This window comes from Xiphophorus hellerii, chromosome 21 (genome assembly GCF_003331165.1).
Source record: "Xiphophorus hellerii strain 12219 chromosome 21, Xiphophorus_hellerii-4.1, whole genome shotgun sequence".
Lineage (NCBI taxonomy): Eukaryota > Metazoa > Chordata > Actinopteri > Cyprinodontiformes > Poeciliidae > Xiphophorus > Xiphophorus hellerii.
Window position 1 is genome coordinate 13,598,441 of NC_045692.1, and position 25,591 is coordinate 13,624,031.

Here is a 25,591-nt window from a genome sequence, read left to right on the forward strand (position 1 = left end):
GTTTTTTTTTCTCGGCTTGGTTGATTTCCTTTGCTTTGCAAATTGGATGCACCTCAGATCGATTTACAGATCATTGCAGAAGTGTCCTGTCTACGCAGTTATGCAGTGTGGAAGAAAAAAAATGTACTCAAAAATGTAAAAGAAACTTGGTGACAGGAAGTAAAAGTTGGGGCTGTTAATGGGTTTCCGAAATGGACAATGACCCAAAGTGGCTACAAAGTGGCGTAATGAGAACAGACTCCATGTTTTGGAACAAAGTCTTGATATCTGTCCGGTGTGTGAGCGTAGCAGCCTACAACCAAACCTGACTGTTAAACCAGTTCCATCTGGAGGAATGAGCTAGAATCCAGCAAACTATTGTGAGAAGCTTGTGGAAGGAAACCTAGAACGTTTGAAAATATATGTAAACTTATAAATAAATCTGACATAGGATTTAGCTAATAGAAATAATTTTGATAATTTGAACTGATCTAAAACAAGAGAAGTTTGCTCCGATTTGAATTCAGATAATAAAAGTTGTGTCTTAATTTGGTGTGTGTATAAAACTGTGCTTTCAACTGTAATATTATAGGAATTTGAAAAAGTATTTCCCCCATACATATCTTTCTATTAGCCTACAACTTTTTCGTAGTATTTATCATATAACTTTATATTCTTAGGATATTTAAAAAAAATAAATAATTGTTATTAACCCTTCAAGATACAGGAGGTACGCATTTTACATGTATCTAGAAAACTAATGGAGCCTCATTAGACACGAACTCACAGTGATGGTTTCCTTACCGTTTCGTGATTGGTTGAGACTTCTTACACTCGCGATCCCATTGGCTGTCTCGAAGGTACAACCTTCTTTTGCACGGATTTAGGTGTATCTAGATTGTTTTGAGAGATGAGCTGAATGCTCTGCTAGCTTAGCTCCTAATGTCTAAGTTGTTACTGGAACATATATTCACCACAATGCCGAAGTTAGAGGTTGGTGGAATTTACGTTTGTTTTGCTACGCTTAGTTACGTGGGACGTAAATTATTTCGTTTTTAATTTGTCCAATAATTATTTAGGTAACGGTAAGCTAAGATAGCTGTTGGCTAACTAGCTAGTTTAAATGCTCAGGTTGATAGCTTTCTTCTATTTAAGTGACAGAACAGACATTTGAACGTCATCTATTGTCGATATGATTATGTTGAAGTAGAACATTTGTTTGAACAGTTTGTCAAAGAAGCTCTTTTTATGCAGAAGTTTAAATGTTATAGCATTTAGGTTTGCAGTAAAGCTAGGTTACTGTGCACTAGCATGTTAGCATCCAGTTGCTCTGGAGGAAGCCCAAATGTAACATAGTAGTTGTTAATACGCAGCTGTTGATGATTACAGCGTTTTTGTGTTGTGTGCAGGACGGGAACAGACCGGACTTAAGGTCCAGTTGTTGAATGCGTTAACTGGTACCTTTCACCATTCAGGCAACTGTTAAAACAGGATGCCAGAGATGACTGAAACTCAGACACCTGGTCGAAAACCCAAGTGAGTATGCTTATATACATATGAACATGTTAAGTTTAAAGAGAATAGGGACATTCAAAGCATAGACAACGCTTTGCTTAAATAGACAAGCTCCCCATTCTATGTCTTTTCTTATTTTTACAAAGTATATAAATATTGCACTGTCATTAATTCTGTTTTGCTTTTTCCTTTTTCTTTCCCAATATAAAAAAACGTTCCTCTTAAATCCTTTAATTGAAAATTATCCTCCATTGTTTGGATGATTTGTTGCCATTTGTTGCTCAACAAATTGTTGATCATTTGATTTAAAACCATAAGATATGTCTTAAATCACAGTTGTTATCATAGTTTCAGTGTTTGGTATATATATTCCTTTATTTAATCAGGTAAACCCCGTTGAGATCTAGATCTCATTTTCAAGAGGGACCTGAGCAAAAAATTTGCAATACATAACAACCTGGTTACAAGATAAAAAACAATTAATACATATGCACAAGTATAAAACAATAAAAACAATTTAAAAACAATGACACTGTTTCATAGAATCTTGTTGCCTGTCTTTAAGAACTGCTCGAAATAAGTCCAGTGAAATCATTTCCGACATCTTAAGTTCAGACTGCAACTGATTCCACGCTGTGGGGGCCAAGACACTGAATGCCTGCTTCCTTTTTTCAGTTCGAAAGCGTGGGACATGCAGAAGAATAATGTTATTGGAGCGAAGAGAACGAGAACTGACAGTTCTATGTAGGAGAGTGGATAAATATGCTGGGGTTAGACCGAGTAAAGATTTATACATCAGGATCATTAAATGATTGTTTCTCCGTACACTTAAAGGAGGCCATTCAGCTTTTGCTATCTTGATATTGTAATGGCAAAACATAACAATTACAAAAACAACTCAGAAGTGATTTGGACCAATCAATTCTCAAACATCTGCAGTCTGCTTAAAAGTTCCTGAACAACATTGACCATTTTTAAGTTGTTTTATTGCTTATTCATTTGTCTGTCAGTCCATCGACTATACCTGCTTACCCTTTATTAACAAAATAAAATTAAAACAAATGTCCCTTGAGTTCTCTAGTGCGCCCTTTTTATTTGTTTCTCTTGATTGAAGTGGGTCTTGACTTTATTAAAGCCAAAGTACAGACTGATCTGGGATTGCTTTGTACAGATGCACCCCAAGTTCATATTCATCCTGATGATGGCATCACCTTGCCTAACTTGAAAAAAAATTACTCCGAACATGTTTATAATAATTTATTCTTTTTCTTTTGAAACAAATGCACCAAAAATCATGTTGCCCACCTATAGGCTTTGTAAATATTTTCAATGCATTATGAATTGTTAACTTTTTGCAGAAAGAAGAAAAACAAAGAATCTCATAATGCAGGTAACATCATATCTGCTACTTTTGCAACTTTTAAAAAATTGCTAATTAATAACAGTTGAGCTATCGGTTCTTTTTTTTTTTTTTTACCTAAAATTGAATTAAATTATAAAAGGTACTGTCTCTTTGTTTGTGTCTGCATATAGTTGAGAGACACAGAAAGGAGAAAATTAATGCGGGGATTAATCGCATTGGGAATCTTCTGCCGTGTTCTCAGGCACTTAAACAGGTTAATAGCTGCTTTTTATTGAATTACAATCATCCATGTGTCTATCTAGTACAGTGTATATTTTTTTAACTTTATGTCAATGTTCTGTTTTTAGAGCAAGAACATGATATTGGACCAAGCTTTTCGCTACATTACTGAGCTGAAGAAACAAAATGATACACTGCTTCTGGACGGTGGTGATAAAGTCCAAGGTCAGAGTTTTTTTGTACATTTTTTTCATGAACTTTAAAAGAATCTTCTATTTATTCCGCAACCCTCAGTCAAATCTACCAACAGCAAAGTGACAGGCTGTGATTGAAGTTTTTATGCATGCTAACAATATATAATAATCAAAATTATAACACTATAAGTTTATTCAGCCATGTTTCTAAAAGTAGCATGTGGGATGGTGTCCGGCACCTTTTAGATGCATGTGTGGTCCAACATACCTGAGGCTGAAGTACCGCCTCAGTATGCAGTTAAATTCTTCAGAGTCCTGCTATTGACCTCATTGTTTGACTCTGGTGTGCTGAAGCAGAGGCATGTGTAAAAGTTGCAGGGCACCCTACCTTTGAGGGAGCAGGAAGAATTGATGGCTTATGGAGGTCCTGCTCCTAAAAATAGCATCTATTAAAAAAAAAAAGAAAACCACTGCACAGTTATGCTCCACTTGATGTTGGTCAATTACTTAAATATTTATTTTAAAATACAAATACCTGCTTTGTCTCTATGTAGCTGAGGAGATCCGGAGACTGCGGCATCAGTTGGATGAACTGAGAAAGGAGAGCGCTCACTACATTGAGCTCCTCAAAGCTCATGATATTAGCCTTTTAGAGGACCCAACTATTCACTGGAAGGGAAAGCACCGCTGTGCCAAAGTGGCAAAAGTGACTCCTACACATCAGCTCCCAAAGAGAATTGTTGTTTATTCAAATGGCAATGTGATCGGTCCTGCAGGGAAACAGGCAAGCCCGGGAAAGAAGTCCTCTGAAGCAATTCAGCCACCATCTGATGCCAGATTGCAAGTTAATGCAATAGAAAAAGTCAGTACTTCTTCTACCACCCCTGCACTGCTCCCAGGCTCAACCACAACACCCTCTCAGTCAAAATCAGGTCTGAGGTTGTTGGAGCAGTGTGTGGTTGAAACACCTGCTGGAGGCCCTTCTTTGGCGCCTTCTGTGTCTTACATAACCCTCCAGATCCCTGCAGCCACTACATCCCTGCTCCAGCAGGTGCAGCCTGATCCCCTGCCTCAGAGCATTCCCTTAGTAGCTAATTCAGCCTCGCCACATACCACCGAAAGCACTGCGCAATCTGTGTCCACACGCACTACATCTACCCAGACTATAACCTCTGCATCATCGGGGGGTTCCTCTTTGGGAACACAGGACACTGCCATCAGAACTGTAAGCTACACTGCAGTTCCTGCCAATCAAACTGTTCTTAGGGCTGGAGCTGCAGGCAGCACACAGACGACTTGGACAACATTGCAGATGGCAGGAAACACAGTGCAACCAGTTTGCCAGAGTTTGTCCACGCCAGAGGTCAGCAGTACCACCCAGGCGGTCCAACAGGTTGCAGTATGTCCTGTGGGCAGTAGACCCTCTGTTAATCCTGTTCAAATACAGCTGCAGCCACACGTGCCTGTACAGCAGGCACCTATCACAACTCATATCCCAGCTAATCCATTCAAAAGTACCCCTCACCTACAAGCTGCAGTTCTAAACCAGACACAGCCTCAATGTGCGGTTGTACCCCAGTCAGCCATAGTGCCGCAACCAGCTGTGATTGCTCAGCCCCAGCCTGCGGTTCTGCAGCCAGCGTCGTTGGTTCCTCATCCTCCAACAGCCCTTATTCCACAGCCTCAGCAAACCCTGGTTCCTCAGCATCAAGCTGCTGTGCTACCCCTGCTGCAGACCATGCAGGTGCTGCAGGTCAACCCAGCCGGTACTACCGCTGCAGTACCAGGTGTAACCGCACCTCAGAGCACGAACAATCCAAGTGTTGTCATCCTGCAGCAGGCCAGTGCCTGTCCCACCCAGCAGGTTGTGAGAGAGGACATTTCTAATCAAACACCTTGTCAGCATATAGTGATCATCCAAGCCCCCAGTCAGTCTGCGCCCACTCCTCAGAGCTCCCAGCTGAGCATTGGTCCTCCCTCTCTCCCTGCTGTTTCCACTCAAACAGCAACCACAACCAGTTCAGTGACTGTCCCTCCTTTACAAAGTGTTGGGGGAAAGCAGCTCGTGCATATCCTGCCTCGTCCCACCCAGGTTGAGGTGAGCCATCCTCTGCAGGTCAGCCAGGGATGCTCCTCTTCACCAGTTTCCACAGCCCCACAAACAATCACTGTGAATGGCCAGGTGTTTGCTCTGAAGCCAGTGAAAACTTCTGATAAAGGTGGCTCCCAGATCGGTCAGAGCACCCTCCAACTGGTACAGCCCACCACCACTGAGGAGCCCACTACTAATGTGGCCCTCAACACTTTAGGTGCCCTTAGCAGTCTGAACCAGAGCATATCTCAAGGCCTCCCTCGGTCTTGCCAGAGCAGTTGTCTGCTTACCCCTACATCATCAGTTGGTGTTACTGCACCTGTACCTGGATCTGCACCTGCACTACCTGCTCAGCAGCTACAGGTTCCATCGGGGATAGCTGCCAGCACCTCTAAGCCTTCAGGAAAAAAGCCCCACATGGTTGTAAACACAAAGAGAGTGGTAGCTAAAAGGACCAAATCTCCCAAAAAGAAAGAGCTCAGGACTGCACAACTAATTCCTCTCAAAAAATCTGCTACTGCTAAAGAGAGCCAGGCAGTTCAAGATAAAACATCTCAAGTTTTACAGTCCTCAGCAAACGTTCACCCAATGGACACCACAATTTCAGAGTCCCGAGATGCTGTAAGCTCTGTAGCATCAGGTCAGAACACACAGCAAATGATTGTGTGCAGTTCATCCAGCAACTCTGTTGTATTTTGCCCGATGCAGGATAAAAGCTCTGTCTGTGCATCTCAGAGTAACTCAGCTGCACCAAAGGTTGTCTGTGAAACAGCTATCAAGCCATCAAATGGCTCAGCTTTAGCAGTGAAGACTAAAATTACTCCAGTTTCTAACAGCAGCTCTGCTGTAACCAAACCTTTGGTGTCAGAGGTTAAACAGGTAACTGTTACTACTACAACTACCATAATGCAAAGCCTGCCAGCTGCTGCTTCTTCTGTTGCTAAACAAAATAAACCCACAGTCACCTCTGCAGTTTCCAATGACCCTCATGTAACTTCTGCTTCTGATTCTAGTTTGTGTTTGCCCCCAATCTGTATTCAGACTACTGCACCAGTGACTCAGAATACCAACACAGTGCAACCTACTGTTCCCCAGAAATCAAAGGTCCAAGATCAACCATCTTCTTCTCAGCCCACCACTACATCCTCTGCACCCACCACACTTGTCATCTCATCACCTATACCCAATGAGTTGGCTCCAGACGCCTCTATTACAGTTTCCACATCAACTATTGAAATTAAGAAAAAGGCTAGTACTTCAAGAGCTCCTTCACAACAGAATGACGTGAACATTCCCCCACCTTCCTTGTGTCGTCCTGCAGAACTCAAACCAACTCAGACAACAAGGATTGACAGGGATGCTCTGGAGGAGAGGCCTTCCACAGCAGCAAGAAAAGAAGTATTGGTTGGGGTGATGTCTGAAGTTCCCTTAAAGAAGGACTTTGCAGTGTCTCAACAAGTTTACACAAACCTGGATGACCAGGCAATGGAGCAGAATATGACGTCCAACAGGCAGACTGATTCTCCAATGACCACAGGGGGAGCTGGTGGTCGAGGATTCTCTGTCGCATCAATGCTTCCTCAGGGCCATAGCATCAGTGTGTCTTCCAGCTCTTTTGGGTCATTTGCGTTTACATCCGAACAAGCGGAGATGCTTGCGTTGGCAATGCTAGAACAAGACAGCCCAGAGAGAAGAAGTGGAGGATGCTCAGGGGACAACACTGCTTCAGCTACATGGGACTCCCCCAAAACCCCACCAGTGTCTTCCAGCAGAGACAGAGGCTCAGCTGGGCAGCCAGGCAAGATAACCAAACTGATGGACCAAAGTACGGCTAAACACCATGATGTATCTGTGAGTGGGCCAAACAGACATCTGCAAAGTATTGCTTGCTCAAAATCTCAACCTCTCCCTCCAGGACAGTCTCAGAGTTCAACACAAGGTGGGACAGCCGCTAGCCTCAGTGTTAACAATCTGATCAGATCCAGCTCCAGTCACCAACCCTATCCCAGTTCCCCCAGTCTGACGGCCCAGCAGGGGTCAGCTCCCTCTCCAGCCGGGACATCTACTCATATGTCCCAACCCTCAAGCAACGCCATCTCAACCTGTTCAGGCACTGCCCAAGTAGTAGAGTATTCTGCCTTGAAAAATAATGCTATAAGAGGCCCACCTGGAAGTGTGGTAGGTGAGCGACATGGGAAGATCCTCTCCAAAAGACAAGCCCCAGAAGAAGCAATGTTAAATGCAGGAAAACGACCAAAGCCTTGCCCTCCGCCGGGTAACGCAGTGGGTCATATGGATGTGAAAGCACCAGACCACAGTCAGATGATGTTGGGACAGCTGTCGTCCACCTCTGCAGCTGTAATGACTAGGGTTAATTCAGAAAATGGAGGCCCTCTTTTCTCATCAAATTCCTTCATGAGCCCAGTAGTGCGCCCCATTGATGGTCACTGCCCCGTTCAAGGTCCTCCTGAGCAGAACCAGGCAGGCGGCCTTCATCTGCCACAGGGTCACCCGCAGCATTCTGTTAGCCAGCCCAGTCAGCATCTGGGAGGGAACCTTTACATGAAACAACAGCAACAAGAGCAGCAGAGACACCATTTATATCATCTGCAGCACCACCTGACTCAATCTGACCCTGCACAGCGCCACTCACTACACCAGAGGGCGCTGCAGGAGCAGCAGCAGCAACAACAACAACAACAACAGCAGCAGCAACAGCAGCAGCAGCATGTCCAGAAGAAGCGGGGAATCGTCAGAGGGAATCAAACTGGCTCACCTGCTGGCTTGCAGCAGAAGCAGCAACATCACCTGGAAAAGTCTGGAATTCATCAGCATTCCCATCAGCAGCAGCAGTCACAGCATCCACAGCAGTCTCACCAACAGTCTCAACAGCATCAACAACCAACACAGCACCAAGCATCTCATCCGCAACACCAACAACAGCAGCAGGCGCACCAGCAGCCTCCCCAGACTCAGCATCAACAGCAGCTGCAGCAGCAGAACTCTCATCCCAGACATCCTCAGCATTTACAGCAACAGATTCAACAGCAGCACTTTAGGCATCAGGACAAGACATGTGAGGCTCAGTCAGTGGGATCCAGAGCCCATCATAACAGCCACCTGGCTCAGCAGGACCACCTCAAGGTGGGTATGGGTAGCATGTTAGTAATGTGTAGTTTATGATCATTTGTTTGAATCTGAATGAGAAATACTGTTAAAGTTCATCCTCTAAATTATAAACCGTGCTAGTGCTTAGTAGCACCTACTCATTTAGATGACAGAACCTTTTTTTCACTCTTTTAGCTCTTTCATTCTTTCTTTTGCTGTCTTCCCTTAGCACTTTCGCTCGTTTCTTTCGTTCGCTCTTTCTTTTGCAATTTATTTCAACCTTTCTTTCTGTCTTTCTTTTGAAGCAGGGAACTTTTACTATCAAAAATGCAAAGGAACCCTGGAATTGGCTGACTGAAATTATTTTTATTTATGATTTCCTGTAATTTGCAGAATTTAATCCTATTTTCATTTTTACTGAGGAATATTTTATGACATATTATTGTCTTCTTTTTGTTATAGTAAAGGTTTTTGTGTCTTTAACTTGTCGTTCTGCAGTCTGGTCAGGATCATAATGCTATGCAGAGAATGATGAGCGCTAGAAGCTTGGAGCAGCAGCTCATCTCTCCTCCCACCAACACGGTGTCTCGTTCATCTGAGCTGGCCTGTGCTCCGTCTCGACAGGAGCGACACCGCGTGTCGAACTACTCTGCAGAGGCGCTCATCGGTAAAAGCACTACTAGCGGGGATCAGCAGCAACGCATGGCTCTCCATCTTCAGCCCGGTCGTGGTGCCACCCAAGAGCAACCAGACCTCCGCAGCTACCTGGATACATCGCGAGGGAAGGCTGGCATTGTTCACAACCCTCAGAACCGCCTTTCATCTGACCATTCTACATCCACTGACCAACGCATATCTGAGTGTCAGTCCTTCAAGGCGATGGCTGGTGGAGGGGGAACACATCAGCTCAGCAGTTTTGAAGCTCAGGTCTCTCGTGGGAGTGACATGGCCCCCAAGTCGGTACCCCCCTCTCAGCGGGGCCCTCAGGGACAGCAGCAGGGAGGATTCAGGATGAGCGTCGGCCCCACTGCAGACGTAAGAAATCGTGGAAGCTACAGTGGACCCCATCCCGGCTCTCAGGGAGTCCAAGTTGGTCCTGCGCTGCCTCGGGAACAGGAAGGCTGCCACCAGAGTTTCATGCAAAGCCTCCTTTCTCCCCACCTTCCTGAGCAGAGCAACCATCAGCGAGGAGTTCAATGTTGCCCCCCAGTGACCATGGAGTACAGCTGCATGCCTGGAAGTTCATCAGGAGACATCCAGGCCAAGGCCTCCAGTCCAAGCGTGCCTCAGTCCCAGAAGGCCCCAGCTATGCGACTCACAGAGGCCAACAAGGGCCACATTTCTCAGGTCAGCAGTAATATGCACGTAGGGCCCGGTGTCCGAGCAGGTCTGCCCCACCCTCCGACCCCCCACAGCAGCTCTGAGCCCGGCCGCTCCTCTGCCATCCCCAGACCCCCCGTTGCTGTCAGCCAGCATTCCAGACATATACCCAGAGACGCTCATCCCATCAAACTGAGACATCGATCAGGAGCGCAGAGACCCACCAACCCTTTTGAGGCCGAGGGCCATCTACCTCTGCCCTCAGGGGGAGGGGTCCTGCTGGGCCGGCCTCAGTCTGGAGGAGAGAACCGCCGGACCACCATTGTGCGCTTGATGGCAGACAGCGCACAGGTTCCCAGTGACAACAATCTTGCTGCTGACCAACACCTGGCTCAGAACTTTGGGTTCCCCTTTATCTCAGAGGGAGGGATGAACCCTCCTCCTCCGATTAATGCAAACTCTACATTTATCCCTCCAGTGAGCCAACCCAGTACCTCCCGCACACCGTCCCTCCTCCCGGTGGAGCCCCAGAACACTTTACCCTCCTTTTACCCCTCTTACTCCCCAGCTGCACATCCCAGCCTTCCTGGTGATGTTGCTCTCCAGTACTTTCCCAACCAAATGTTTACAAGCCCGAGCGCCGACAAGGCCAGCGCCCCTCCTCTCAACAACAGATTCAGCTCCATCCTCTCCCCGACGCGGCCAGTGGGGTTCGGTCAGGCCAGTTTCCCTTTGCTTCCGGATATGCCTCCTATGCCATCGTCTGGAATCACCCCTCACATCTCCAACTTCAGCCTCACCTCGTTGTTCCCTGAAATCGCCACCGGCATGCCCTCGGATGGCTCATCCATGCAGATGTCCCCTCTACTGTCACTCACCAACACATCGTCAGCTGACTCTGGCAAGCAACCCAATCGTCCGGCCCACAACATCAGCCACATCCTGGGCCATGATGGCAGTTCAGCTGTGTGATGAGTTTCAGTTTAATGCCTTTTTGGACTGTTGTTCAAGAGCAAACAATTGCATTTTCTGTTTGAAACGTGTAGTTTGTTAAAGAAAGAAGTGATGAAGCACTTGATGTGAGGGATTTGTTGTTTACATGTCCACTCAGTTCCAGTTTTGTTTTTTTTTTCTTTTTTGACATGCCTAATGTCAGAGTAATCATTTAAAAATTTCATAAGGCTTTTGAATTTTATGGAAATAAGTCCTGAAAGTTCCTTTTCGAAATGTTGGTTCTGAAGAAAATATAAAAGTTTAGAACTTGAATTTTTGGTCAAAAGGAAACCTTCTGCACAGTTACTAATTTAATTTACTAACTTATCAGGTTGTACTGTACAGATTTTTCGAAGAGCTATTTTGTAAATACCAATATTTCATATCAAAGTTGCTAGATTATGTATTTGTAAATACAAAATTGATAAATAAAATTTATAAGGATAACATTGTCATTTCCCTGTTTTTTTTCTGTTATCAGAACCCAGTTTATTTTAAATAATTAGTATTCAAAAAAACAAAATTGTAACTTATCTGAGTAGGCAGGAAGACTCTCCAGACTCTCCTCTAATGAAGAGGAGGCCCATAGTCTAATGTTCTTCATATGAACAAACCTTCTTTGCATGATCTCTAGATGTTTGTTTTAGCTAGCATACTTGTTAACTATTTTGCCTAACTTTAGCTTTTGTATACCACTTTGAAACATGCTAATGTTATAAGGATAATTTTGTAATTTTCCTGCTTTTTTTTTCTTGCAGCTAACATGTTAGCATATTAGCTGCTGTCAACATAGATTAGCTAATGTTATGCTAACATGCCATTTGTAGCTTATTTAATAACGCCAATGCATAGCTCTGAATGTTGTATGACACAAGTATATCAGGCATTGAGCCTCACACCCAACAGCAGATAATGCATATTCTTATTTATGGCATAATGCTAGCTTGTTTGTAGTTTATCCTTTTTCCACTTAAAATGTCTATTGATTGTCTTCATTTTAGGTTCTACATTTCAAATACCTTTTAATAAAATTATTGTGCTGAGCATTACACACCATGTGGTTAATATATTATACCCGAAACAATAGCTAATAACTTGAAGCTAGTCAAAAGAAACAAAACACATAATTATTTCATAAGCTTTTTATTTACATGCAATAGTGCTCCAGCATGTGCAGAAAACAGCCTGCACTCTTTAGGGAGTATAGATTCAGGATCTCCTTCATTTTGATCACTTTTATGTAATACTTTTTTCACTGACCTGTGAGGAAGGAATAATACTAACACCTGTCACAGCTTCCTCACCTGGCAGTCTTTTGGTAACCAGCGAACAAGTAAACAGAAGTGGCTGCAGAGTAAAGTTCAGCTTATCGATGACTGTTATTTTCCAGAATCTCTCCCATTCAGTGATGATTTTAAAAAAATACCATAAACTCCAACAAATAAATAACTATACACAATATATAATCTCATGTACACTACTGAAAACAATGATTTAAATTGCATACACTTGTTAATAGTTTGTTAATGAAGAGCAAAGTATATTACGTTACTGTACACAATGGCAGTTTTCAGTTCTTGAGAACGTGATGACAGCACCTCATAATTACAGCATCTGATTGGAGAAATGGTCCCTTTGTTTCTAGTCTGCATAAAGCTAAACACAATGAACATTTAGGAAGGAGTCATGTCTGCGAGATGAGAAATGGACGGGTCAGGTCTGGACATGGAAGTGCTGAATAAATGGAAGTTGCTCTGGAAATGCAGACTCCCCTTGTCAAGGATGTAGAGTGAGCAGATATATGGATAAATCGTGTTTTTATATGAAAATACCCATATATACAGAATAATAACACAATTATATGTACAAAAGCATAAATATATAAATATTCTAATACAAAAATAAATATATTCTCTTTTTTTTCCTCTGTTCACTAAGAGTCTGTTATGCATCTGTGGTGTCTGACGTCCCTATGTTCTCAGAGGACACTTCATTTGGGAGGATGTTTACTTCCTGTATTGTATCTTGGGATTGTTGCATTGTGGTTGTGGAATAGGAGGTGAAAACTCCGTCGTCCTCAAGTGACAAAAGACGAAGAGGTTCCTGTTCTGCAGGAATGAAAGAGAGCAGGTAAAATATTGTTAAGTTTTCTACACTGGGCAAAACGACACTCAAATCTCAAAGGGTTATTTGCCACATTTGTTCCTTCCATATTAGAAGAATCCACACTTACTTTGATTGATGTTTGGCGTGCCGTCACCAAACCTAACTCCGCCTCCTACTTCCTGTGAGCTGACAAATTCATGGGAAGACGCCAGAAGCTGATGAGTGGAGTCGTCAGGAGAACAGTGGTTCTGTTCCTGATGATCCACCTCCCTGAGAAAAACATACATTTATAATGATAGCAGAATGTTTTTATTTTTAGCTTTACTTAATGAAATATCATTAGCAGAATTTAACAATTATTAACCTGCTGGAGTACTGGTAAAGAGGCAGATGACCATTTGCCTGTGGCAGAAGCGTGTTGCACTCCAAGTCACAATCCACTTCATCCTGCAAAGTAAAAGTACATGAAGGTTTTTATTCAACAATAAAAGAATAAAACATTAGTAGTAGTAGCAGAAGTGTTACAAAGTTTGTGAGTCACAACACAAAAAGAACAGGAACTATTACCATATGTTTTTGGGGAAAAAAAAGAAAAGAAAAAGAAAACACCTTTCTGTCCCACCCAAGTGAACAACCCTAGCCAGAATTTAAAATTAGCAAAAGCTTTGAGTTTATTGTCTGGACTGAGATGCAACATTTAGTTATTTAAAGAAGGTAATTTTTGGATGAAAAAATAAATACATTTACAAGTATTTCTAGTTTAAAATTAAGCTAATCTCAACCAGTTAGAGCCTATGAATACATTTGTAAAAACATTTTCTTAACTGTTCTCACCAGCATGTTGACACTGGCCTTTAAATGTGCAGTTTCTTTTTTTTTTTTTTTTACACAGCTCCTGAAATTCTATTACTGATTTTTGTTCCAGTGTACCAGATGTCACTTCAGCCAAAGTGTTTTCACCTGCTGCAGTCCTGGAAGGCAGTGCTGAGCTTTTCCGTTCTGGATGTACTCTCCGTTAGCGGGGTAAACGCTGCGTGAAGGACTCATGTGAGAGTCCAGGGGACAGTGTCCTACCAGGGCCAGTCCCTGCAGAGGAACCATGGTGTACTGACATGCTGACACCGGAGCAGCCACAGTTGGGAAGCATAAGTCTGATGCTTGCTCTGCAAGTAGTGAAGTAATGAATTAGGACATGTACAAAGGCAATAGCCTGTCATCAAAAACCTGAGGATCTCTGGGAAAAACTCACTCTGCTTGGCCCAGGCTCTCCAGAGACAGAACGGGATGAAGGCAACAATGATGAAGACAAAGGCTCCTAGGACAATACCAACGATGAGGTAGGGGAGGTCACCAGGCCGTGGCACCAGCACGCCGGGGGCTTCAGCCTCTGGATCTATAGGCTCTGGAGCCCGAGGTCGCGGGTTATTAAGACGAGCTGAGGAAAAAATAAATAGAAAAGGCTTAGGAAGATCTTAGTCAGATAGCTACATGTTCAAGAAAATCTAACAAACATCCTCTGTAAATGCTCTCACCTTTAGTTTCAAGAATTACTACGTTGCCAAACTCGCTCTCGCCCTTTTCGTTGAAGCTCTGCATCTTGATGTCGTACGCCGTTTCCGGCTGCAGGTCGGTGATCGAATGCCAGTACCGGTCCCCCTCCACCACATCCTTCTTGTAGTCGCTGTCATTATCGCTGTCCGTCGGGCGGTAGTAGATGTAGAAACCATAGATTGGCGTGTTGTTCACAGGATCATACTAGTGAGGAGGTAACGATCACAATGAGCTTTATATCAAACCCAGTTTCCCTATGAATTTTTAAATATAAAAAAACATTTCCAGACTTAAAAGTTCAGACATTTCAGATCCTCCCTGACTGTCAAAATGTCTTTGGACACATACCGTCCATTTCAGGATGATCGTGGTCTCATTGATGGCTTCATTGTAAGTGATGTAAGGTCCATCAACGGGACGCTCGTGGGTTTTCCCACCCACCACAGTGTAGGCCTTGGAGGGGGCACTGGGTGGACTGGAACCGATTACGTTCACGGCGACCACACGAAACTTATAGGACGTACCTACAGGGAGAGGAACGAACATTCGCAATCAGCGGCCCCAGACTTCTCAGACACTTAAAAGGCAGAGTGAAGCAGTTTTCTCAAAGCAAATGTTTTGTTAATTGTAACCTAGTTATGTTTTGATTAATGGCAGCAATCACTGAAATGGCTTTAACTATACTCATTATGGTGATAAATTTACAGACCGAGGAACTGTAATTACTCAGGGCATCATCGTCATAATTGCATGGAACGACATCCAATAACGCCCCTCCTCCAAACCAACCTTTCTCCAGGCCCGTGATTTCCACAGACAGCCTGGATGGGGGAATGTTCTCCACCGCCGTCACCCAGTCCTCCCCGGGCCTCTTCACCTTCTTGTACTCCACCCGAAACGACTGAATGGGGAAGCCGCGGTTGCCGCGAGGAATCCAAGTCACGTATGCCGAGGTCTCCGTAGCCATGGAGACGGTGGGCTTATCGGGAGCTTCGGGAGCTGCGGAGGGTAGGGTGGGGTCAAATATGTAGCGACAATATGGAAATAAATCACAGGACAACAATGCAGCCTCAAAGTGCTCAACTTACTGAGAGCTCATCCTTCAGACAGAAATGCAAGAGAGAAAACTGTTAGAGGAGAGGGTTAGTAGCTGAGGTTAGTCCTAGCTTTGGCCTTTGATGTCATTAGTGCTGTTAATCAGAGATTTGTTGCGTTCGCAGGTAGAAGGCTTACGAGAGAGGCTTGGTGAAGGGACAGCTGGGGTTTTTGGTGGGTCGTTGGACGCTCCGGAGCCTTTACGCACTGAAGACAGAAAAAACAAAACTGTTTAGTGCTACAGATATTTCCTTGAGTCATCTTAAGAAAAAATGCAGATTAAATTTCTTTTTGTTGTGAACAATGGGTTTAAAATGGTGAAATTGATTACAGTGCCTCATAAAAAGGAAATTTCACACAGTTTGTCACACAAAACCACAAACGACACAAAAAAGTGCAGAACTGTTATGTGGAAAGAATAGGATACACGGTTTTCAACCGTTTTCACAGAAAATAATAAAATCTACATATTTAAACCCTTGTCCAAGATATCCCAAAATAAAATCAACTGCAGTCAATTAACTTCAAAAGTCCGCCTCTGAGTTGTTTAATCTGAGTATCAATCTCACGGTTCTGTGAAGACCTTAGAGGTTAGTTGGAGAATATTAGAGAACAAACATAATCATGAAGACCAAGGTAGATAGGTCAGAGGTCAAATTGTGAAGAAATTTAGACCATCTATAGCAGGGGTGCCCAAAGTGGGTCCTCGAGGGCCGGCATCCTGCATGTTTTAGCTCTCTCCCTGATTTAACGCACCTGGATCAAATGATGACTCGTTAGAAGGCCTAAGAGGAACACTGACATGCTGAAAAGGTTGTTGGTACTACCAGGGAGAGAACTAAAACATGCAGGATGCCGGCCCTCGAGGACTGGCTTTGAGCGCCCCAAACTGACAGGTCAGGCAAGCAGAGACCAATAATCAGTGAAGCAGCCAAGAGGCTCAAAGTAACGCTGTGAAATGAAAAGATTCACAGCTCAAGCGGCAGAATCTGTCAACACAGGGTTTCCCCCAGAGTATTATAAGCCTGGAGGGCCACCATGCTTTACTTGTGCCCCCACCAGGCTTAGCATGGCTTATTTATTTAATTGTTTTCTTATGTTTGCATTTTTTAAAACTTTATAGTTGGTGTTCAGATATTAATCTTCCAATTTTCCAATGACACATAATTATTAAGTGATTTTTTTTCACATTCCCCATCAACTTTAAACATTTTTCAACTCAAAAACACAACAGGCCACTGGATGAATGACTGCAGAGCGCTCCAACCGCCAGGCTTAGCAAGTTTTCTGGGGGAAACATTGCAACATCATGATTGAAGTGCAACTAATGGCAATACAAAGTAAAAAAAGAAAAAAGTATCGACTTAATTATAAAACTAATCAATTAAATGGATGAAATGATGCAACAGATTCAACTTAAATACAATAATTGTGACTCAACATGTTCGTCTTGGAGTAGCTTTACAAATGCTGCTGCTGGAACAAAACGCAGTTTAAAAACGGGGTTTCTTAATGGGGGTTAAGAAGGAGGAGCTCAGTCAGATGATACCAATATTGAATTTTTAGGCCAACGTGCAAAACAATGGAGTAAAACTAACACATGGTATAACATGGTAGTTCCAGAAGGTTAGAAACCTTAGAAAGTTTAGGCAAATGTTCCCCACTTCTGATTGGAAAAGTTTTTTTCCCCTCTAAACTATTTTTTACTCAAGAACGAATTACATGGGATATGTCAGGACAAAATGAGAGAATAGATGCATGTATCTATCATACCTTTGCCAGTCCTGAAGGTCATCATGGCTGGCTGTCCCAAACCAGCACAATTCTTTGCAGCCATCTCTACTTCATACAGGCTGTCTGGCTGCAGTTTGGTTAGAATCAGCTTATGGAGGGAACCTGAGATACTTCGAGTGATCCACTCAGCAAGAGGGGGACCCTCCTAGAAGTAAAAACAGGACTTGGTCAGAGAGAAAAGAGGAAGAGGTGCTATGTAGATTTCATAAGGGCCCTTGTTACCTTTCTGTATTTGATCACATACTCCAGCACAGGGGACCCTCGTTCATGCCGAGGTCTCCAGGTCAGCTCATAATAGTCTGCCTTGCCTGTTCGAGGCTGGCTGAGAATAATGGGGGCTTCTGCAGGTAATATTTGTCCTGGTAATGAGGAGCAGTCCAGAGGCAGCATGGCTCCGGCGGCCCCAGGCCTTACAGGAGGCTGCTCTTTCAGCACTTTATCAGGACTGAGTGGGCGAAAATTAGGAGGCAGCCTTCCCCGAGATGAAATCCCTACAGAACAAAAAACCCCATCAAATCTGAAGGCTTCCAAATACAGAGAGAAACCTCGTTGCGGAGCACCAATTTACAGCAGCTTACCGGTCGATACCGTGATGAGGCGAGCAGATGCCTGCGAACTGCCCAGCCCGTTCTCCGCCATGCACTGGTACAGGCCATCATCCTGAGAGCTGACGTTGGAGATGCGCAGCGCCCGCGAGGTGAGGCGGTGGCGGGAGGACTGAGCGAGGGGTCGGGCATTGTGGAGCCATGTCACTGAGGGAGTGGGCTTTCCTCGGGCCTGGCAGATGATCCGCACAGTTTCTCCGAACGCAACCTCCTGTTGCTGCAGCTCTATGGTCACCAGGGGAGGCTCTGCAGGAGGAATGGTACACATGAGGGTTAAGAGTCTGTGGTTTTGTATAAGTCGCCTTAGAGTAGAAAGAAAAGGACATTTGGTTTTTCACATTTTGCATTTTCAAAAACCTGAAAGAATTTTCATGCATTCGTATTCATTTCCTTACTCTGATACCCCAAAATAAAACCCAAGGGGACACAGCAAATATATGGACGAAGGTGTTCCCATCACATGAGTCCAGAATTGAACGTTTTAGTCTTCGTTCAAATCACTGAAACATGGTGGTGGCTACATTATCCTACAGGGCGTTTTTCTTCACCAAATACAAGAAAGCTGGTCAGAGGTGTCTGGAAAGTCAATATGAAACTAAAACCCATTAAAGCCTCCAAAGATGTTGAGACTTTGTGAAAAGTTTACTGCCCAGATCCTAAACATGCAGCCAAAGCTACAATGGACTGGTTTAGATCAAAGCGCATTCATGTGTTAGAATGGCCAAGTCAAAACCCAGACTAAAATATAATTAGGAGTCTGTGGCAAGAAGGAAAAAAGTGATGTTCACAGACGCTCTTCATCTCATCCGACTAGTTTTGAGCTGTATTGCAAAAACCAAAAAGGCTGTTGCAATTGTTTCTACAATTTTTAGGTTTTATGTAGTAAAAATTTTAAAATAACCTTTCCATTCACTTCACGATTAAGTTCCACTTTGTATTGATCCAGAGCATAAAATTACGACAAAGCACATTGAAGTTTGCAACTATTATGCAACAAAACATGAAAAAGTTCAAGGGGTGCAAATAGTTTTGCAAGTCACTGTACATATTAAAAGGTTTGTGTGTGTAGAGTGAGCTAGACCCACTAGTTGATGGTTGGCTGCTTGTGAATGGGGGGTAAAGACAGAACTCATTACAGCTACAGCAGCACTCTTGACTTTAATTAGAGCCAGCTGTAGAGAGACAAGCTCACAACACATTAACACAAACATGCACGCACGCATACGCACACTAAATCACTGTAAAAACAGCCATCCATAACCTAGACACGTTCAATCAAGTGCAGCTATAGAATAAAGAGCCCTGTCTCCAGCCTGTCTTCTACGCTTCTGCACACACACAGACAAAACTCTGTCTTGCAGCTTCGCCAAACAGGAGACAAAATAATTCCCAACTTCACGACGCAGACAAAAATACAGCCAAATTAGCGAGACACGGAATGTAATAAATCATCTGCTCACCGAACACTTGAACATCGTAGAGCACGGTGGCGGATCGGTCCGAGCCCATGCCGTTGTCCGCTCTGCAGACGTACGTGCCCGAATCGCCCTCGCTCACGGCGTCGATGAGCAGGTTGCTCAGCAGAAAGCGCGTGTTGTTGTGAGAGCGCAGGTCCAGCCCGTCTTTCGCCCAGGTGACCTGCGGGGTAGGGATGCCGCTGGCCACGCACTCCAGCACCAGCCGCTGGCCTTTGGTCACCATGATGGATCGGGGCGCCGGCGGGTAGATGATGCGAGCCGCTTCGGACATGGAGCCTGAAAGAGCGACGGAGAGAGTCGAGATATGGATGATGAAACTGGGAGAGAGATGCAACAGATGCTAAATTAAAACATTTACGTATTTTAATCTCCAACTTTGACAATTGTAAAACAGGAACTCTACCACCATGCTGTTGTTACTGTGTTCTTATGGTCATAAGTTTAGATTTTTAGAAACCCAAAAAAATATGCAAACATTAAATCTCCTTGTTGTGCCTTGATGTTGACGTTCAAAAGCCAGACTCACGGCGAATGCGCAGGCGATCGGTGGATCTGGACGTTTTGACCTCCTGAGTGACAGGATTGTAAGCGGCACACTTGTACGGCCCCTCGTCGTCCTGGGTGGCGTTGGCTATCTGCAGGTTCCCTGATGGCATGATGAGGTAGTTTCCTAAAATAAAAAAACAGAAAATACATGCTGGATGAGAGAAGCCCAAAAGACAAAGAATGAGATCTACTTCAGTGGATCCAAGACCTAAAAAGGCTCCTGATCTGGTTATACTTCCGTTTTTAAACCATTGCGTATGTCGCCAAAAAGATATAAAATGCAAAAATCTCCAATTATTCAGTTTAGTCATATGTCATTTGCTGGAAACTTTATATGATCCCCACCCATTTGCATTTATTGTGTTTACCCATTTTTACAAAATGGACCTGATCATGACGTCCAAACCAAAACCCAATCATTGGATTTTGAACCACACTTTATCGCAGTAAACTATGAGAACATACTTTATCATTAAGGTCTTTTATGCATGATTGGATATCATATGGTTAACGGCTGCTTTTCATTTCAGAAAGTTGGTTATGAAACAATCTAAACCCAGAGGCAGAAACGTGTGATTCACACCCAGTGCTGGTTAAGTGCAAAACCAATCTCCAAAACAAACAAAAAAACCCCAATAAAAACTAAAGAGCATAGCAAGGTTGCCAACTCTCATTCTCCTGGAGTGATGAGAGTTCTTCCATTTCTCACTTTGCCCAGATAAATCTCACTGCGAATGCGGAAAGCTGACGACAGCCGTTTATGATTGAGTCAACACAGTTAGTCAGTTCTCTTTAGAGTCCTGACTACCCTCTGCGCATGTTTTATAGTCTTTGGTGTCATTTCCTCAGGATGGCTAAGATGTTGAGTCACTTGGAGTTGATACTTCCTCTCTCTCCCTGGAAACCTGCTGGCCCTCCCTACTATAGCCCTCCAATGTCATCTGCCACCAATCACCTTCTTAATTTTTATGTCAAAGAGAGAGAAGTTGTTGTTTTTCACTTCATCACCAAACTTTAGTTACATTGAAATATTTAACGATGAGGTTGTCTATATGCGTGGCAGCAGCACAGTCAGTTAAGAGTGCTTGGGGGAAAAAATCTGTTCCTGAAGGCATCCTGGGAGGAATACCAGAGTTAGAGAGAGCATATCAAAATATTCACCCAAACAATTGCATTACTTTGCCAAAATAAACCAAAGCTTGTTCAGCTGTTTCCATAGCAACATAATACTGATATAAGCTAATTTAATTGCATCAGTAGCATTGAAGTTTTTACAATAATGACCTCACCTGCAGCCCTGTTTCACTCCAACAAAAACGTGAAAATGCACTGAGAAACAACATTTTTCCAAAAACAGTGAATGCACTGTTTTTGGAAACAGTGCATTCACTGCACTTACAACACATTTCAGTGTGGAAGTTGTTACCAAGGGAAGAAGAATATGTTCCCTATTATCAACTCTTAGTTACCAAAGTTTTACCCAACTTATTGCAGCAAAGTTTCTCTGTTTAATCCCTTTGTCATGGAAATTTGGATTTTAGAAATGTTGGCAGTCTTTTGTAATTCCCACACAACATTAATCATATCATATCATTTCTGTTTGAGCCATAACAGACTGCTCTCTGTCACAGTGCCACGACGCCTCATAAACAATGAGAAGTCACAGAGAGCTTCTTAAAACTTCTGAACAGTTGCAATGGTTTAACAATCCCACGCAAAGAAAGGAAAATCTGAGCTTTTTCACTCAATTATTAAATTTGTATATCTGAATATTGTGTGTGATGGCCTCAATTCTATTTTTTACTTGAATGTATAGTCTGTTTTGTAAAGGAGATGTGTGCATGTCTTTATTTGTACAGATACATCTGTCCCAAAACCTGGAGAATTTTCAGATTTCCAGAAAGAGACAACCCTCTTGCTGAAAATGAACTGTTTTTGACTGATCATTTGGTGAATTGTGCTTTCAACTCAAATGTTGGCAACTCTGGGCAAAGTATTTTTATCCACTCACGACTACTGTATTCGATATCTCGCAACAGTTATGACAAAATGTGTGACTAGCAACCACCTTTAGCAACAGTTTGATTTATGGAGATGTTTGGCAGAGTTAATTTACTCTGTGGTCAGGGTTTGTTTACTTGGGCTCTACAGTCATTAAAAGCACAAAGGCAGCTGAAAATACATTAGGGCACTTTGGAATAAGAGGATGACAAAGAAGAGAAGCTAAATAAAAACAAGAACATCAACAACAAAAAAAGTCCACGTTGCAAAACTTTGGTTTGTAACATGAGCCCTCAGAGCCATTCCATTAAAAGGCTGTACTGTCCTAACAGGCCACATAGTGGCGCCCTTGAGTCTGAATCAGAACAATTCGCCAGCTTTTGACAATGTGGTATTCATTTCCTCAGATAAGAGGCAGATATCAGTACCTACGGCTCCCAGGCATCATCAGCATACCAGTGACAAACCACTGGAGCTTTTTCTTTTCTTCCAGGAGACTTAGAAGTAAAACCATTTGAAAAATAAACAACTACATTCCCATGTTACAACATTCCCCAGATAACGGCCTTATCGCAGGCTTTATGAAGCGCTCAGAGGGGAGGATTACAGCATTCCTGTAAATAATGGAGACAGTTTAGGAATTAAAATGGGATGCGGGATGAGAACGAGGAGCGGTACCTTTGGACGTCTCCAGCCATTCCTGTTTGACACTGTAGCGGACCTGAGCTTTGGGCTGACTCTCCGGAAGGTGACACTCGATGACGGCCGTGTTGCCTTCATCGACTTCTATCTCCTGTTGGATGTCGGGCTCGAAATCCCGTAGCTCTGCAACAGCACACAGAATGACAGAAACGGTCAGAAAGCTGCGCAACTGCTTCGTTTCAGCAGCAAAGCGCACCAAATAAAACTCATCTAGCTGCACATGTACACAGTCAGTCCTCAGCTTTAGAAGCAGAGAAACCACAATATTTTGAGCAATAATAACTGCGATGTCTCCGTGTTGAGTGTCTGTCACAGCAGCTTCACTCTGCTGTGTTGCAACCACATTGTTTCTCTTCTTCCCCACTGTGTGATCCAGTTAAACTTGCTGGAATTTCATAAAAAATGTTTTTTCGGGGGTTTTCTTTTTTTAAATCACTCCAGTTTCTTGTTTTTTCTTGTAATCAAAATAGTTTTATTCAAAAGCCAAAAACGGGGTCTCTGTACTATCCGAGGAGGTCTCATCAATCCTCCCCGACATCAGATCGGGACTGGAACTGATTTGGAGTCTGTGGGAAACGTGGGAGCGGGATTACTGGAGCCATGTGCTACGACCGTGTTCCTGCAGACACAGAGTCTGCACGGCCTAGATGATCATCTGACCCCGTGACCCACCTCCCCTCCTTTAAAAAACCCCAGCCTGAGCGACCCAGAGGGCTGAGGAGGAAGGGTCAAAGGTGAGAGAGTAGAGTTACAGGGGCAGATTTCCAGTTTGGGCTCGAGAGGAAGTGGCGAAGCTCTGCTCTTAAGAACAAAACAGAACCCCAGAAAGCAAAAGCCGAGGGAAGAAAAAGAGGGCAGGGAGAAGCTTGGAGTGGGAGGGAGAGCAGGAGAAATTCGTCAAGGAGGAGTTCAAGAGTGAAATGAAAGATAAATAAAACTTCTTGTGGAGCGTAATTAAACGTCTACCAGTTTTTTGTTGATTTATTCTTAACAAACACAGGCTCTCCGTTCTTTCCAGAGGTGCTATAACTGCTGTGTTTTTCTTGGACTGGTCACACACTTTAGCACAAAAGAAAAGGGGGGGGAGAAGCAAAAGAGAGAAAAAAAAATGAGCAGCTGATCAGATTTATACACGGCTCTGACTCAATAAGCAAATCTCAATCAGGGCTTTGGTTTTCACCACGATGTAGTCAAATCACTGGTGCAAACACGTCCACAGCAGATTAATTTGCTATTCGTGCTGGATGTGAACCCCCTGCCAGCATCTGGAGGAGCTTTGATGGGAGAAATGAGGGAGGCAGATGAGGGTACACACACACACACACACGCCTGGGTGCCCACGCGCACACACACACACTCAACAGCTCCATCTCAAGACTCTGTCAGCGCCGATTCTGAAAGATGAGAATCCAAGCCGGGGCAGGCAAAGCTTTAGTGGTGTGTGTGGCGCTCCATTTGCTAAATCAATCGGGTGCTGTTTTTACAACCCCAGCCTTCGCATCTACCCATCCTCCTCTTTCCCTAACCCCCCCAACCCCCCATTTACACCTCTGAACCCTCCATCAACTCCCTCCTCCCGCATTCTTCACCGAAACAACCCGTCCAGAATACCTCTCAGGTGTGTGGGGGGGTGTGCGTGTGTGTGTGTGAGACTTTTTTTGTGCGAGCGAGCATCCCTGCACGCACAGAGGATTGATTGTATGCATAAAATGAAGCAGACCTCCCACACCAGGGCAGCTTGGCAGGGCCCACGAAAAATATTTCAAGAAGAGACAGTGTATTCATCATCTTTATGCGCAGCAGCAGGAGGCCTGTCTGTGTTTTTGCGTCTGAATCCGAACATGTTTGTGCAACGTGTTGTGCAGATATACGGCGGGGTTGATTGTCAGCACAGGAATTTGAGCGAGCAGCTTTTAAAGTTCTGCCAAAGAGGGAGAGAGAGAGAGAAAAAAAGAGGGTTGGGGGTGGATTTGGATGGCACAGAGGGTCTGGAATCAACCTAGACTGATGGTAAAAAACATGTGCATACAGCTAAGAGGGTTCAGAAGGAAAGGAAAGCACGTAGAGGCTCCCCATGGGGCGATTCCTTAGGCGATCTGGGGGTGGCCATGGAGAACCTTTATTAAATTAGAGACGTTCTTATTTTTTTTGTATTTTTTTTTTAGAAGCCAGCTTCACATCTGGCTGTTCCAGCATGATTTATACACATTCAAATGTTAATGTCTGTGTACAACGCCTTGCAGGAGTATTTATGCACTTTAGAGTTTTTGGAGAAGTTTAAAGTACATCTCTTCGAGAACTTATTATCTCAACATGGAAAGAGCACACAATGCTCATTGAAAAAGGGGTGGCAGTATCATGCTGTGGGGCTGTTTTTGCAAAAGACTCAGGAGAAGATTTGCTAAATAGCTCAAGTTCAGTCAGGTTAGACGGAGAAAATCCGCTAAATGAAATAGGCAACATTTTTAGACTCAATGAGGAAAGCTGATGGAGACAGACCCCAAAAGATCTGCAGCTGAGCAGGCTGGAAACAATGCATACCACAAGTTTTATATTTCAATTTGAGAAGAGAATTGAAAGCCCAGGGGTCATTTTCCTTACACTTCATAATTATACCGTCGTTTCTGTTGGTCTGCCACATAAACTCCCAATAAAATACATTAACGTTTGTGTTTGTAAGGGAATAAACGTGAAAACGTTTTGCGAGGCACTAGAGATGCTGTGCTGGAAAAAGGAAAGATAAAGAGATCAGTGCTGCAGATGACAACCTCCCCCCCCAAAAAAAACAAGGAAGGTAAAAAGTAATGAAAGCAAGGAGGAGGAGAGAAAGTGACAGGGAGTGAAAATGTGCAGAGAGAGAGACGTGTGAGCGTGTGAGTGTGACGTCCCGTCTCATCTCTTGTCAGGGTCTTGTCTCGACTGGCCTAAAA

The 25,591-nt window shown here is 43.7% G+C and overlaps 2 protein-coding genes across 4 annotated transcripts in view; one reads left to right on the forward strand and one right to left on the reverse strand.

Annotated features, from left to right (window-relative positions):
* Positions 1-841: 841 nt before the first annotated feature.
* usf3 (upstream transcription factor family member 3) lies at positions 842-11,230 on the forward strand. 3 transcript variants are annotated; one of them, XM_032551463.1, is made up of 8 exons: positions 842-972; positions 1,389-1,515; positions 2,853-2,884; positions 3,028-3,110; positions 3,205-3,301; positions 3,825-8,092; positions 8,351-8,506; positions 8,969-11,230. In XM_032551463.1, the coding sequence occupies exons 2-8, from the start codon at positions 1,472-1,474 to the stop codon at positions 10,760-10,762; spliced, it is 6,474 nt and encodes a 2,157-aa protein (XP_032407354.1). In that variant the 5' UTR covers positions 842-972; positions 1,389-1,471; the 3' UTR covers positions 10,763-11,230. The 3 variants fall into 3 exon arrangements, with proteins under 3 accessions (XP_032407354.1, XP_032407352.1, XP_032407353.1); XM_032551461.1 differs by having other exon boundaries at positions 3,825-8,506; XM_032551462.1 differs by having other exon boundaries at positions 853-972; positions 1,455-1,515; positions 3,825-8,506.
* A 680-nt stretch (positions 11,231-11,910) lies between these two features.
* The window catches only part of boc (BOC cell adhesion associated, oncogene regulated), a 33,986-nt gene continuing 20,305 nt past the window's right edge, over positions 11,911-25,591 (reverse strand). The window contains exons 4-18 of the mRNA XM_032551418.1: positions 22,638-22,784; positions 19,939-20,082; positions 19,395-19,688; positions 17,908-18,180; positions 17,552-17,820; positions 17,309-17,474; positions 15,674-15,742; positions 15,230-15,439; positions 14,789-14,964; positions 14,422-14,644; positions 14,139-14,324; positions 13,850-14,052; positions 13,254-13,336; positions 13,017-13,159; positions 11,911-12,891 (exon numbers count right to left, since the gene is read on the reverse strand). Coding sequence (XP_032407309.1) covers positions 12,728-12,891; positions 13,017-13,159; positions 13,254-13,336; positions 13,850-14,052; positions 14,139-14,324; positions 14,422-14,644; positions 14,789-14,964; positions 15,230-15,439; positions 15,674-15,742; positions 17,309-17,474; positions 17,552-17,820; positions 17,908-18,180; positions 19,395-19,688; positions 19,939-20,082; positions 22,638-22,784 — 2,750 coding nt within the window. The 3' untranslated portion in view covers positions 11,911-12,727. The remainder of the gene's footprint in view (positions 12,892-13,016; positions 13,160-13,253; positions 13,337-13,849; positions 14,053-14,138; positions 14,325-14,421; positions 14,645-14,788; positions 14,965-15,229; positions 15,440-15,673; positions 15,743-17,308; positions 17,475-17,551; positions 17,821-17,907; positions 18,181-19,394; positions 19,689-19,938; positions 20,083-22,637; positions 22,785-25,591) is intronic.

What these genes read in the sequence shown, in the direction of transcription:
- usf3 (XM_032551461.1), top strand. Translation starts at nt 1,472, where the DNA reads ATGCCAGAGATGACTGAAACTCAGACACCTGGTCGAAAACCCAA. An exon ending in ACACCTGGTCGAAAACCCAA is followed by an intron (nt 1,516 to 2,852) that starts GTGAGTATGCTT and finishes AACTTTTTGCAG; the next exon opens with AAAGAAGAAAAACAAAGAAT. An exon ending in CTCAGCAGGACCACCTCAAG is followed by an intron (nt 8,507 to 8,968) that starts GTGGGTATGGGT and finishes GTCGTTCTGCAG; the next exon opens with TCTGGTCAGGATCATAATGC.